The sequence below is a fragment of the Danio rerio genome, chromosome 19 (assembly GCF_052040795.2).
Source record: "Danio rerio strain M-AB ecotype USA chromosome 19, GRCz13ab, whole genome shotgun sequence".
NCBI lineage: Eukaryota > Metazoa > Chordata > Actinopteri > Cypriniformes > Danionidae > Danio > Danio rerio.
The window spans coordinates 35,169,595-35,184,058 of record NC_141039.2 but is presented as its reverse complement, the minus strand read 5'-3'; the positions used below and the strand labels follow the sequence as shown (position 1 = coordinate 35,184,058).

The 14,464-nt window shown below is 42.7% G+C and overlaps 1 protein-coding gene across 20 annotated transcripts in view; it reads right to left on the bottom strand.

The window, feature by feature from the left end:
- The window catches only part of spire1a (spire-type actin nucleation factor 1a), a 98,539-nt gene that overhangs the window by 35,734 nt on the left and 48,341 nt on the right, over positions 1 to 14,464 (bottom strand). For all 20 annotated transcript variants that reach the window (XR_015515972.1, XR_015515973.1, XR_015515976.1 and 17 more), the window contains exons 3-4: positions 6,466 to 6,699; positions 88 to 213 (exon numbers count right to left, since the gene is read on the bottom strand). Coding sequence is in view for 10 of the 20 variants with exons in the window: in XM_087294515.1 (XP_087150641.1) it covers positions 88 to 213; positions 6,466 to 6,699 (360 nt within the window). In the remaining 10 variants the exon portion in view is untranslated. The remainder of the gene's footprint in view (positions 1 to 87; positions 214 to 6,465; positions 6,700 to 14,464) is intronic.

Sequence of the window (14,464 nt, the reverse complement as noted above, 5' to 3'; positions counted from 1 at the left end):
TGACTGTTTTTTTGGCCAGCCAAAGCACTTTTGCAGCCACACATGAACAGCCATGTAAGCATGGCAGTTTTTTGTAAGCGTCATTACCTCTTTGGCACTCTTGATCTTCTCCAGGAAAGTGCGGAGCTCCTTGGTCTCAGCGTACAGGGCTCGACACACGGCCTGGTAGTGGTTTGGAGCATCAGATGGACTGGGAAGGTGAGACAAACAGAGCTGGAAAAGAGAAAACCATGAGACGTATGATGTTACACCACTAGAGTAGAAATCCTCAAAATATTTTAGTCAGACAAAGCTTTTTTTGATCTAAAAATTGTACTTGTAGAAGTTTTGGTAAAACTAGTTTAGGTCACAATTCATGCTATTAACTACTGGCTTATTACATGCCTATTATTAAGATTATTATTATTAACTGTTTGTTAGTAGTCATAAAGTACACACACACAAAAAAATCAGAAAAAGTTGTGACAGTATAGAAACATTGTACTTCATTGCAGACAATACAACAAATATTATTTAATGTGTTCCTCATGAATTTTATTGTTTTTTTCCAAAGTAAATATGTATGCCAATTTTGGTTCTTGCAACATTTAAAAGATGTTCTCTATTCTCTATTGGAGATAGGTCGGGACTGCAGGCAGGCCAGTCAAGTGTCCTAAACTAAAGTGCTATCAAGTTTTTGTTATTATTTAAATATATATTTATTTAAAAATAAGTATTTCAAGCATATTATTTTGTGAGCATTTATGTCTCTGTACTCCAAAAAAATGTCTAAACTGACAAGGCTTGAAAAGACATGAAAATGTTGGACTTAGTGTTATTGGAGTACTAGTCAAGAAACAAGCTGTTATGACTCCACCTTCTTCTGGATGGTGGGCGAGAGCAGCAGCTTATTTTCATTAAAAGAGACCCACAAAAATGAGCAATTACAGCCTGGTATAATAAATAAATGATCTGTGGGAAACTTTACAGACACATCTAGGAGACTCCTGATACTTATTTTACATCACAATAGGGCTTATTATGAACCCTTTAGTTAATTATTGGCTTTTCATCAACTCACAAACCCCAAAAGTTTGTAAATCCCAGTTTTGGGAGAATAAGGCTATAATTATGTGTTCCTGATAATTTCTTGTTTGGTAAATTGTATCAGTGCATGATTTTTATGACATGTTATGAACATCAATATGTATTGATACTATATATATTGTAATTAAAGTGTTATTTTCAGTCTGACCTAAGATGTACCTAATAAAGCAATAAAAGAAGAAGAAGAAGAAGAAGAGGAAGAAGAAGAAGAAGAACAGAGAATGAGACTATTAAATTACAGAGACATTAAAATGTAGGGAAAGTGTATAGTGTATAGTCCTAAGCTGAATTTGAGTGACACTCTGAAATTGAGCAATGCATTTTAAGAATGTTGTTCATACAAAAAGACACACATTACAAATGCAGAAAATGTCTATATTACGGCTGATAAATATTTAACTTTTTTCAAATTTTACATCATTTTTTAATTTTCAGGCTATTAATTAAGGATAAATAGACATACGACACTTGGATTAATTAAACACCTTTGGACCACTTCATGTCTGCTACTCTTCTAATAAAACTTTTTTTTTTATTAGATGGTTTTGCAATTTTTATGCTGTTGTTTGTTTGTTTGTTTGTTTGCTTGCTTGTTTGTTTGTTTTTTAACTAGTTAGAAACACTTTTCTATCATTCAGATTCCGATGACCGCCATCCTAAAATCTAAAAGCCATCTGAATGGTTGTTTTTATGATTTATTTTAATATAATTTGTATTTATTCTATCCAATTGTTTTATTTTAAGGACATTTTGGATTATTGACATGAATCTCATGTATTTATTTCGATTTATAATTTAGATCTATATATTATTTTATTGTTTATTATCAAAAATATTGGATTACATAATATAACTTTATTAACTTTACTTAATCAAACTTTATTAGCTGTGAATTATTGATTACTTATTTTACATTATTTAACGTTTAAAATGTTGTACTACACTGTCTTATAGTTTATTATACATTAATAAACTTACAGCTTATAGGATATTAAAGATTGTCCATCTGATTTAAGACCAAACAAACAAATCACAGAGAAAATTTAATTTCCAATTTAAACAATTCTTCACTTAAATCTTACCATAAATACAATTCACACATAACAGCCCCTGAACATTCCACTGCACTGCCTCATTTACAAGCAAATTGTTACAGTACGGCTTTAAATCTTTTGTAATTGCTGTGTTTGTCAAGATGTCTCTTTCCTAAAATAGTCAATTGCGTTCCAGAGGACAGGAGTGTATTTTAAGGTCAATGTAGATTCCTTCAACCTCAGTCTGATAAGGTAATCGTTGCATTTCTAAGAAAATCATTGACCAAATCTGTCTGATCAGTTAATCCTGCCGTTTTATACACATTATATTTTGGTACATAGCTAAGAGCCAAACCCAAAGTTTGCATGCCTGGCGGGTCAATAACACGAGCCCGTTCAAAACTCAGTCCCAGGTATAATTGTTTGAGCATGACATGCATTTTAAACACACAATTACGCTGAGCAACCAGCTTAATGACATTTTTCTCCACACCTTCCCTGAGCTCTGCCCTCTTTAGGAATGTTTGACGGCAGATTCAGTCCCTGTGACGTGTTTTGCTGAGAAATCATGCTAGACGAGATTACAGACTGGTGAAAGTGAATGCAACTTGCAAGACCTGATAGGAGGGAGATAAAGAGGGAATATACGGCTATACACTGGGAATGTTATTGCCATATAAGATTCCATAAAAAGTAAAAATAAATATGTAAATAAATAAATAAATAAATAAAGCATTAATACAAATAAAAAAAAAATACGGTCAAGCCGGAAATTATTCATACACTTAAAACATGACTTTTGCTGCTTGCTACTTGTTTAAACTATTTATTTAAAATGAGTTAAAACAAATTTTTACTTTGTTTGCAACAACTTAATTGTTTTATGTTCAATTCACTTACTTTTGAAAAACAATGAGGGTAACTTAATGGATTTGTGTTGTGACAACATAAAAGAGTTGTATGGAACCCAGCATTTTTTACGGTGTACTCCTGCATGGTAAATTCAGACTTAAAGTTAAACTTTTATTCAACCATCAAGTTTGTTTTAAACTGCAAATGACACAGTCATCATCCACAAAATTATAAGACGATGTTCAAGAGGCATCATTGTTGAAAAAAAAAAGCATTTCTTAGCTTTTTTCTTCTTTACATTTGAACAGAAAGTGTCTAAAATTGTTCATACCCTTTCTTATAATCAATAGAAAAAAGCCTTTATTGGCTATTACAGCAATCAAATGCTTGCTATAATTGCTGACCAGTAAATTGCATGTCTCTAGCGATATTTTTAGCGATGAGCTCCAACTTTTTCAAGTTGGAGGGTCTCCTTGGCATCACTCTGAACTTTAGCTCCCTCCACAGATTCTCATTTGGATTCAAGTCAGGACTCTGGCTGGGCCACAGCAAAGTGTAAATGTTTTTGTCTGCTAACCATTTCTTCACCACTTTTGCTGCGTGTTTTGGGCCGAATTTGAATTGTATCTCTAAATTTCTTAATTAGTCATTTTAGAACCTTAAGAATGGCTTGATTTTAGAGATTTTTACTACTGTTTTTCTAATTTTATTTTTTAGACTAATGTTCACTTAGCAATAAAAAACTATAAGTACAGGAGTAACAAAAAAAGGTTTTTATTGTTTTGATCCATGTAAAACTAATAAATTTTGAATTCTAATAGATTTAAATACTCTTAATTTCAATTTTAGTATTAAGAGAAGAAAAGGTCACTCTTTTTACCACAGTTATTGTTAATGTACTTAGTATGAACAAACAATGAACAATACATTTATGATACATTTTTGTTTCTGTTCTTGGTAACAATTTAGTTTAACCTCTGAAAGTCGAGTGCTATTTTGGGCTTTTCACCTGGATTTTACCAACCCAAATTCAAAAGCTTCCCAAATCCACATGCAGAGATGTAAATCCAAATGTTTGGTATAATTTTAAAGAAAACCCTTTCTAAAAATTTTTTTTTAGAAAACACTGTTGATTAAAATAATTGCATATGTTGTCTGTGTTATAATAAACCCTTCAAAAAAGTTTTTTTTTTTTGTAAACTCAAACTTGAAAGTGTACCTTTTAGGTTCAGTGTGGTCTAGGTTGCTGTAATTAAATTTGTTGGTTCCTGCATATGTCAGTAATCATAGGAAAAAAGAAAAATGTCTATCATAATCTATGCAAAAGTTATTCTATTCCAAATGATGAGAAAACAGAACCACTTATAGGGGTATTGGGCCAGTACGGACCATTAATATTTAAAGAACGTGGAAGTAAATGATGTCAGGTTAAGTAACAATCCACACCATTTATTACTGGCTTATTACCTGCCCATTAATTGTTTATTACCACTTATAAAGTATGATCTTATTTTACCACCATAATCCAATGTCTAAACCCAACTACTGACTATTAATGAGCAGCTAATAAGTGATTTATTGAGCTAAAAGTCTTAGTTAATAGTGTGAATTGTACATCAAAATAAATAGTGACCATGTAAGTTAATAAAAAATACAGTTGTTCATTGTTATTCATGCTAACTCATGGTGCATTGACTGCTAACAAGCACAGCGTTTGATTTTTATAATGCATTAGTAAATGTTGAACTATGATTCATAAAGGCTGAACAAGTATTGTTTATTCTTCATTTATGTTGGTAAATACATTACCTAACATTATGAGACTATTAGCCTAACGTATATAAATGAAAACATTACAGATGACAAGTGAACAGTCAGTAATAAACAAACAAGCAAATTGCAGAATAATACAAATTATTATTTAATTTTAGATAAATAGAGGAACACTAAAATAAGGGGGGAAAAGTCTAAATAGATTGAGAATAAGAATTTTATGAAATGAAAATATTTTAGAGGAAATTACTCAAGGAAATAGTTGTTTTTTTACTTTCCCCATTCTAAACAAATAGACGAAGGTGATGAAAGAGGTGGCACATTATCTTCCATTCTCATTTACTTTATCCTCAAATCAATTTCTTTCTAAATGGAGAATCTAAAAGGTTTGTTGGCGGGTGGAGTATAAATTTAGCCAGCCAGATTGAAGAAACTAAATGTCATGGTTCATTTTATCCAACTTCGTTTTATCCAGTCATGGTTCTGTATTATCCAACCTGTCCTGAAAGACCCTTTAGAATAATCTAGAATGTTCTATTACCCAAACTGACCACTACTTGATGCATGTGGTCTGTTTGTTTGCCTTTTTTAACAGATTCCTTGGGTTATGTAGTGGCACATGATTATAATGCTTATTTATGCTAATGCTAGTACCTGTAGCACTCACAGTGTGGTCATATTCCTTCTTTCGACTGCTACCATTGCTAAAAGCTTCTCCTTTTATTTATTGATGACTATGACAGTAATTAAAAGTGCTGCTACTGTCTGGAGGTCTTTATGGAGCTTGAGAGTAATGCATTACTAAAGTGGGCCTGAGGGAGAAGTTAAAATAATACCAGTAGAGAGAATAACAATTACAGTCATCCCAAGAGACATACAGACACACTATTTATGCAAATTAATTGTGCATTCATTACACATTGCTATTTTATTTTTTATTTAACTTTTATGTTTTTACTTTGTTTCATTTCATATTTTGTTTTAGGTCATTTTATTTTATTTTAAAAAATTATATTTCATTTTATTTTTATTTATTTTAATGTTTACTTTTATTTATTTATTTATTTTTTATTTTTTTTTCATATTTTTATTAAATTTTAATGTTTTTATTTTAATTTTATTTTATTTTACTGTTTATTTTCATTTTTTAATTTTATCTTATTTTACTTTTTACTTTTTTTTACTTTTTATGTTTTTATTTATTTATTTAGTTTTTACTTTATTTTTTATGTTTTTATATATTTTTTATGTTTCTATTTTATTTTATTTTAAGGACAGAAATGGGATTATGTTTTTTATTTATTTTTACGTTTTTATTTATTATTTTTTTATTTATTCATTCATTTTATTTAAATTTATTTTCATTTTATTTAATTTTATTTTTGTTTTTATTTATTTTTACAATTTTGTTTATTTTTTTATTCATTTAATTGTATTTATTTTCGTTTTATTTTATTTAGTTTTAATTTATTTTTTGTTTTTATTTTATTTGATTTCATATTTATTTTAATTTGTTGTATTTTATTTTTAAAATTATATTTCATTTTATTTTATATTTTTATTTTATTTATGTTTTTATTTATTTATTATGTTTTTGATTAATTTTATTTTATTTTAAGGACAGAAATCCAATTTAACTACATAAAAACAAGAATTAAGCTGTACTGGGTTAACACCTTTTGTTAAATCACAGTTTGTTTTACAATCGGTCAATGCTTACAGAAATTATGTCCCGGTATCCTCGAACATTGGAGACTTCAGCGTTCTCTTCTTCTCCCTCATCCTCCTCCTCCGTGGCCTCGTATCCCTCATCAGGACAGTCTGTTTCTGTGTCCGCCATGTTGGTCATGAGGTCGATAAGTTGCTCCAGAGGAGGACTCAGTTCTCTCTCCTCATGCTCCTTCAGGCCATAATCCAGAGCCTTATAGATCATGATGCCCAGAGACTCGATGATCTGCAACAGAAACACACACATTTAACATTTACAATGGTTCTGTCACAATAATGGCATTTCTAACTTTACTATTAGTCATTTGACAGATGCTTTTGTTCAATGTGTCTTAAAACTGAGGAGGCACTTAAAAGATTCAACAAGAAGAGGCAATGCATACTGTTAGTGCTCAGAGAATATGTGCTAGAGTAAAGTCACTGTCACACTGCACTTTTCGCCACATAGACTTCCATTCACATGCATGTGAATGCGACAGACCGGAAATGCAAGCATGTTAAACACAAGTCCAAGCTTGACTGACCTGAACTCTGACCTGCGTAATCACATCACGTGATTGCGTGAAACCAATCGAAGATCAAAACATGACCTCTCTGTACAGAAATTTGAAATATAGAGCAATTGATCACTTTTTAACGTCTAATCATCTTGTTTAATCCCACCCCTTTTGCAGTGCTGTGTGGCAAAATTTCACATGCTCAAACTGTAGTGTTACCACAGTTTAAGGAAGGGGGAGTGTTATTTTTTATAGAGAAAGAAGAGCCCTCTCATAAATGCAATTCTTTTTTTCTTTTTTTTTTTACTTTAATACCATAGAAAAAAATATCAATAAGATACCATCGAGAAATATTCCCACAGCATTAATCAGAAGCAGAATCAGTTTTATTGCCAAATGTGCTTCACACACACAAGAAAATTGTTTTGGCTACAGAAGCTTCCAGTGTACATAAGTGACAAGTGACAACACAAAATAAATATGAAAAAACACGATAAACAAGAAACAGAGATGCAGTTGATCAAAAAGATCTGAATGTTTAATTGTACGGATTTGTTATAAATATAAAGGTTACAAGGTACTGTGTACAATTGCGTTTGGAGAAAGTATTGCATTGTAAATTGTTATTAGGTGCTGTGTACAAGTGCGTATGAGAAAGTATTACACATTCATTCAAATGACAACATTTATGGATGCCTTGATTAAAACTATGCAGTTGTTCTGATTTTTACTTTCCCTGCCAAACATTTTACTGGACAAAACAAAACAAAAACAAAGAATAAAAGAGTGAAATAAAAAAAATATATTGTTGTTGAATTGTATCTAACATTAATTAATAATGCTAAATTAATTTTTCAATCTTTAATTCCAATTTCAGTACTAGAAAAGAAACTACAGTATATATAAAGTTGTCATTGAAAGTACAATCAAACAGTCAGAAACCAATTCGGAAATTACAAACAACAACACAAACTTTAGCGTTTTTTATTTTAGCGTTTTTTTTTTTTTTTTTTTTTAAAGCATGGCAGTAAAACATGAACGCGGTTATGAATATATTAAAACATGTTTGATTGTTGTAAAAAATTCATAATAATGACAAAAAATACTTATTTGTAGATCTGCTTACTTCCAGGTACAACTATCCTGAAGTTGTGGCTGGTCTATTTTGGGATTCTGTTGAATGTGTTCCTGAAAAACCTTCACTCAAAGGGCTATCTACCCCTTTCCCTTAGACTTCAAGCTAAAGAGAATTGGGACACCCCTAAGGGTGAACTAAGGGGAAGAACTGAGGGGTAGAATTGGGACTACATTTCAATTGCAATTTCAATTGATCGTACAGCTCTACTACAGTATTTGTTGAAGCACAAATACATGCATGGCCCCGATTACACTGCCAGTTAAATGTGACCCAATTCCGATTTTTGGCTCATATGTGACACAAATCGGATCTGTTCTAGGACCGTGTAAATACGAAAAACACAAGCATTCAGATATTCAGAGATCGGTTTCAGGCCTCCTTCATATGTGGAAATAAATCAGATATAGATAGGATATGTGACAATGCAACTGTCATGTAAACAGGCACATCGGATTTATTGAGGCATTCTGTTCTGTACATCATTAAACTTGCGACAATGTGGTGCTTCTCCGCGGTTTAATGACAGAAAGAAGAGCGTGTGTGGAGATGCCGACGCGGTAAACAACATCAGAGGAAACACAGAGGAGGAAAGTGGTCAGTCGCCACAATTTGCTCCCAACAGTCCTGAGAACTCTCTCGTACCCACGAATTCCTCTGAATGGTGGAGGACATCATAAAGCATATAAACCATAAGCGCAAGCTGCGATGACGGCCCTTTCCCACCACCAACCTCAAAATCATTTTAAAGTTGGGCGAACTTCGTGTTGTAACGTTTGCTTTTTGTCGCACAGCAGTCTACATGTCACAACCAGCGATCGCTCCCCAGAGGATCGCTGGTTCTCACACGAACTCAGGACTTCATTTCCGCATTCCCCAGGACTACACATTCATACATGCACTGCTCCCAAACACGCACGCCTGCTCACTCATGTATCCTGATTGCAAGCACCAGCTGAGCCTTGTTCACAGACTGATTACATCCCATTCATAAGCCACCCTCTCACGCTACCAGTTGGCCGAGTCTTGTTTTCCTAGTAACATTACAACGCGTTTCCCTGTCTTGTTTCTCCGTGTTTCGATCTTAGCCTTGTTTCCCAGTTATCCTGTTAAGCCGCCTGCCTTTTGACCTTCTGCCTGTTTATATCGACTACGATTCTGGACTGCCTGTATATACCTGTTTGCACCTGATGACCATTGCTTGCCTGACTATTGAATAAACTGCATAGTGGATCTTACCTCCTGTGGTCTCCTGTCACTCCACCCCAGTCGTGGTTACAGAAGACTCGGCCAGAACATGGATCCAGCGGGTGTTCAAATCATGCGTCTCCGTCAGGAAGCCCGGTCAATAGAGGAGTACGTGGAGGACTTTATTAATCTGGCCCACCGTACCACCCTGAGTGAGGTATGCCTCATGATTTTCTTTCATGGCGGACTGTCTGAGCCCCTATACTCCAACATACCCTTGTACGGACCCCAGTGGTCTTTGGTGAACTATATTGATCTAGCCCTGCAGATGAGTGGATCTTCCTTCACCATAGGAGAGGTGGACGAAAATCCAAATAATCTTTTGGGGGGGGGCTGTAGAGAGCAAGACCCGCTGGCTACGGGGCTTGCGACCCATTGTCCACAGCCAGCTCACAAGATGGCCGCTCCCAGTCAGCCAGCTCACAAGATGGCTTCCAGTTCAAAGTCTGTTCCTGCTCCTGAAAGGCCATCTCCAGAGCTGCCATTCCCTCCAGTGCTGCCAGATCCTCCAGAGCTACCAGACCCTCCAGTACTACCAGACCCTCCAGTGCTGCCAAACCCTCCAGTGCTGCCAGACCCTCCAGTGCTGCCAGACCCTCCAGTGCTGCCAGACCCTCCAGTGCTGCCAGACCCTCCAGTGCTGCCAGACCGTCCAGTGCTGCCAGATCGTCCAGTGCTGCCAGATCCTCTAGAGCTGACGCCGCAAACAGCGCCTCAATCAGAGCCTACGCCGCAGCCAGCGCCTCAGCCAAAGCCGACGCCGCAGCCAGCGCCTCAGCCAGAGCCGACGCCGCAAACAGCGCCTCAACCAGAGCCTACGCCGCAGCCAGCGCCTCAGCCAGAGCCGACGTCGCAGCCAGCGCCTCAGCCAGAGCCGACGCCGCCGCCAGCGCCTCAGCCAGAGCCGACGCCGCCGCCAGCGCCTCAGCCAGAGCCGACGCCGCCGCCAGCGCCTCAGCCAGAGCCGACGCCACCGCCAGCGCCTCAGCCAGAGCCGACGCCGCCGCCAGCGCCTCAGCCAGAGCCGACGCCAGCGCCCCAGCCGACGCCGCCGCCAGCGCCTCAGCCAGAGCCGAGGCCGCCGCCAGCGCCTCAGCCAGAGCCGCCGCCGCCGCCTGAGTTTCCCGAGTGGTCGCCGCCGCCGCCGCCGCCTGAGCCTCCCGAGTGGTCACCGCCGCCTGAGCTTCCCGAGTGGTCGCCGCCGCCACCTGAGCTTCCCGAGTGGTCGCCGCCGCCACCTGAGCTTCCCGAGTGGTCGCCGCCGCCTGAGCTTCCAGAGTGGTCGCCGCCGCCGCCTGAGCTTCCCGAGTGGCCGCGGTCGCCGCCTGAGCTTCCCGAACGCCTACAGCTCCTCGCCCTGTCGGCGCCATCCAGACTCCTCGTCCTGTCGGCGCCATCCAGACAGCTCACACAGCCGGCGTCATCCAGACTCCCAGCCCTGCCGGCTCCTCGCAGCACTCAAAGTCCTTCGCTGCCACACGATCCAAGACCACTGCAGCTCCACTCTCCGGGTCTTCCGCAGCTCCAGTCTCCAGGCCCTCCGCAGCTCCACGCCCCAGGTACGCCCCAGCTGCATGGTCCTGGCCCTCCAACCCTCCCCCTGTTCCGCCTCCGCTACGCCTCCCGCCTGAACAGTAGTGGAGTGTCTGGAATCCACTCCTAGAGGGGGGGCTATGTCACAACCAGCGATCGCTCCCCAGAGGATCGCTGGTTCTCACACGAACTCAGGACTTCATTTCCGCATTCCCCAGGACTACACATTCATACATGCACTGCTCCCAAACACGCACGCCTGCTCACTCATGTATCCTGATTGCAAGCACCAGCTGAGCCTTGTTCACAGACTGATTACATCCCATTCATAAGCCACCCTCTCACGCTACCAGTTGGCCGAGTCTTGTTTTCCTAGTAACATTACAACGCGTTTCCCTGTCTTGTTTCTCCGTGTTTCGATCTTAGCCTTGTTTCCCAGTTATCCTGTTAAGCCGCCTGCCTTTTGACCTTCTGCCTGTTTATATCGACTACGATTCTGGACTGCCTGTATATACCTGTTTGCACCTGATGACCATTGCTTGCCTGACTATTGAATAAACTGCATAGTGGATCTTACCTCCTGTGGTCTCCTGTCACTCCACCCCAGTCGTGGTTACAGAAGACTCGGCCAGAACATGGATCCAGCGGGTGTTCAAATCATGCGTCTCCGTCAGGAAGCCCGGTCAATAGAGGAGTACGTGGAGGACTTTATTAATCTGGCCCACCGTACCACCCTGAGTGAGGTATGCCTCATGATTTTCTTTCATGGCGGACTGTCTGAGCCCCTATACTCCAACATACCCTTGTACGGACCCCAGTGGTCTTTGGTGAACTATATTGATCTAGCCCTGCAGATGAGTGGATCTTCCTTCACCATAGGAGAGGTGGACGAAAATCCAAATAATCTTTTGGGGGGGGGCTGTAGAGAGCAAGACCCGCTGGCTACGGGGCTTGCGACCCATTGTCCACAGCCAGCTCACAAGATGGCCGCTCCCAGTCAGCCAGCTCACAAGATGGCTTCCAGTTCAAAGTCTGTTCCTGCTCCTGAAAGGCCATCTCCAGAGCTGCCATTCCCTCCAGTGCTGCCAGATCCTCCAGAGCTACCAGACCCTCCAGTACTACCAGACCCTCCAGTGCTGCCAAACCCTCCAGTGCTGCCAGACCCTCCAGTGCTGCCAGACCCTCCAGTGCTGCCAGACCCTCCAGTGCTGCCAGACCGTCCAGTGCTGCCAGATCGTCCAGTGCTGCCAGATCCTCTAGAGCTGACGCCGCAAACAGCGCCTCAATCAGAGCCTACGCCGCAGCCAGCGCCTCAGCCAAAGCCGACGCCGCAGCCAGCGCCTCAGCCAGAGCCGACGCCGCAAACAGCGCCTCAACCAGAGCCTACGCCGCAGCCAGCGCCTCAGCCAGAGCCGACGTCGCAGCCAGCGCCTCAGCCAGAGCCGACGCCGCCGCCAGCGCCTCAGCCAGAGCCGACGCCGCCGCCAGCGCCTCAGCCAGAGCCGACGCCGCCGCCAGCGCCTCAGCCAGAGCCGACGCCACCGCCAGCGCCTCAGCCAGAGCCGACGCCGCCGCCAGCGCCTCAGCCAGAGCCGACGCCAGCGCCCCAGCCGACGCCGCCGCCAGCGCCTCAGCCAGAGCCGAGGCCGCCGCCAGCGCCTCAGCCAGAGCCGCCGCCGCCGCCTGAGTTTCCCGAGTGGTCGCCGCCGCCGCCGCCGCCTGAGCCTCCCGAGTGGTCACCGCCGCCTGAGCTTCCCGAGTGGTCGCCGCCGCCACCTGAGCTTCCCGAGTGGTCGCCGCCGCCACCTGAGCTTCCCGAGTGGTCGCCGCCGCCTGAGCTTCCAGAGTGGTCGCCGCCGCCGCCTGAGCTTCCCGAGTGGCCGCGGTCGCCGCCTGAGCTTCCCGAACGCCTACAGCTCCTCGCCCTGTCGGCGCCATCCAGACTCCTCGTCCTGTCGGCGCCATCCAGACAGCTCACACAGCCGGCGTCATCCAGACTCCCAGCCCTGCCGGCTCCTCGCAGCACTCAAAGTCCTTCGCTGCCACACGATCCAAGACCACTGCAGCTCCACTCTCCGGGTCTTCCGCAGCTCCAGTCTCCAGGCCCTCCGCAGCTCCACGCCCCAGGTACGCCCCAGCTGCATGGTCCTGGCCCTCCAACCCTCCCCCTGTTCCGCCTCCGCTACGCCTCCCGCCTGAACAGTAGTGGAGTGTCTGGAATCCACTCCTAGAGGGGGGGCTATGTCACAACCAGCGATCGCTCCCCAGAGGATCGCTGGTTCTCACACGAACTCAGGACTTCATTTCCGCATTCCCCAGGACTACACATTCATACATGCACTGCTCCCAAACACGCACGCCTGCTCACTCATGTATCCTGATTGCAAGCACCAGCTGAGCCTTGTTCACAGACTGATTACATCCCATTCATAAGCCACCCTCTCACGCTACCAGTTGGCCGAGTCTTGTTTTCCTAGTAACATTACAACGCGTTTCCCTGTCTTGTTTCTCCGTGTTTCGATCTTAGCCTTGTTTCCCAGTTATCCTGTTAAGCCGCCTGCCTTTTGACCTTCTGCCTGTTTATATCGACTACGATTCTGGACTGCCTGTATATACCTGTTTGCACCTGATGACCATTGCTTGCCTGACTATTGAATAAACTGCATAGTGGATCTTACCTCCTGTGGTCTCCTGTCACTCCACCCCAGTCGTGGTTACAGAAGACTCGGCCAGAACATGGATCCAGCGGGTGTTCAAATCATGCGTCTCCGTCAGGAAGCCCGGTCAATAGAGGAGTACGTGGAGGACTTTATTAATCTGGCCCACCGTACCACCCTGAGTGAGGTATGCCTCATGATTTTCTTTCATGGCGGACTGTCTGAGCCCCTATACTCCAACATACCCTTGTACGGACCCCAGTGGTCTTTGGTGAACTATATTGATCTAGCCCTGCAGATGAGTGGATCTTCCTTCACCATAGGAGAGGTGGACGAAAATCCAAATAATCTTTTGGGGGGGGGCTGTAGAGAGCAAGACCCGCTGGCTACGGGGCTTGCGACCCATTGTCCACAGCCAGCTCACAAGATGGCCGCTCCCAGTCAGCCAGCTCACAAGATGGCTTCCAGTTCAAAGTCTGTTCCTGCTCCTGAAAGGCCATCTCCAGAGCTGCCATTCCCTCCAGTGCTGCCAGATCCTCCAGAGCTACCAGACCCTCCAGTACTACCAGACCCTCCAGTGCTGCCAAACCCTCCAGTGCTGCCAGACCCTCCAGTGCTGCCAGACCCTCCAGTGCTGCCAGACCCTCCAGTGCTGCCAGACCGTCCAGTGCTGCCAGATCGTCCAGTGCTGCCAGATCCTCTAGAGCTGACGCCGCAAACAGCGCCTCAACCAGAGCCTACGCCGCAGCCAGCGCCTCAGCCAAAGCCGACGCCGCAGCCAGCGCCTCAGCCAGAGCCGACGCCGCAAACAGCGCCTCAACCAGAGCCTACGCCGCAGCCAGCGCCTCAGCCAGAGCCGACGTCGCAGCCAGCGCCTCAGCCAGAGCCGACGCCGCCGCCAGCGCCTCAGCCAGAGCCGAC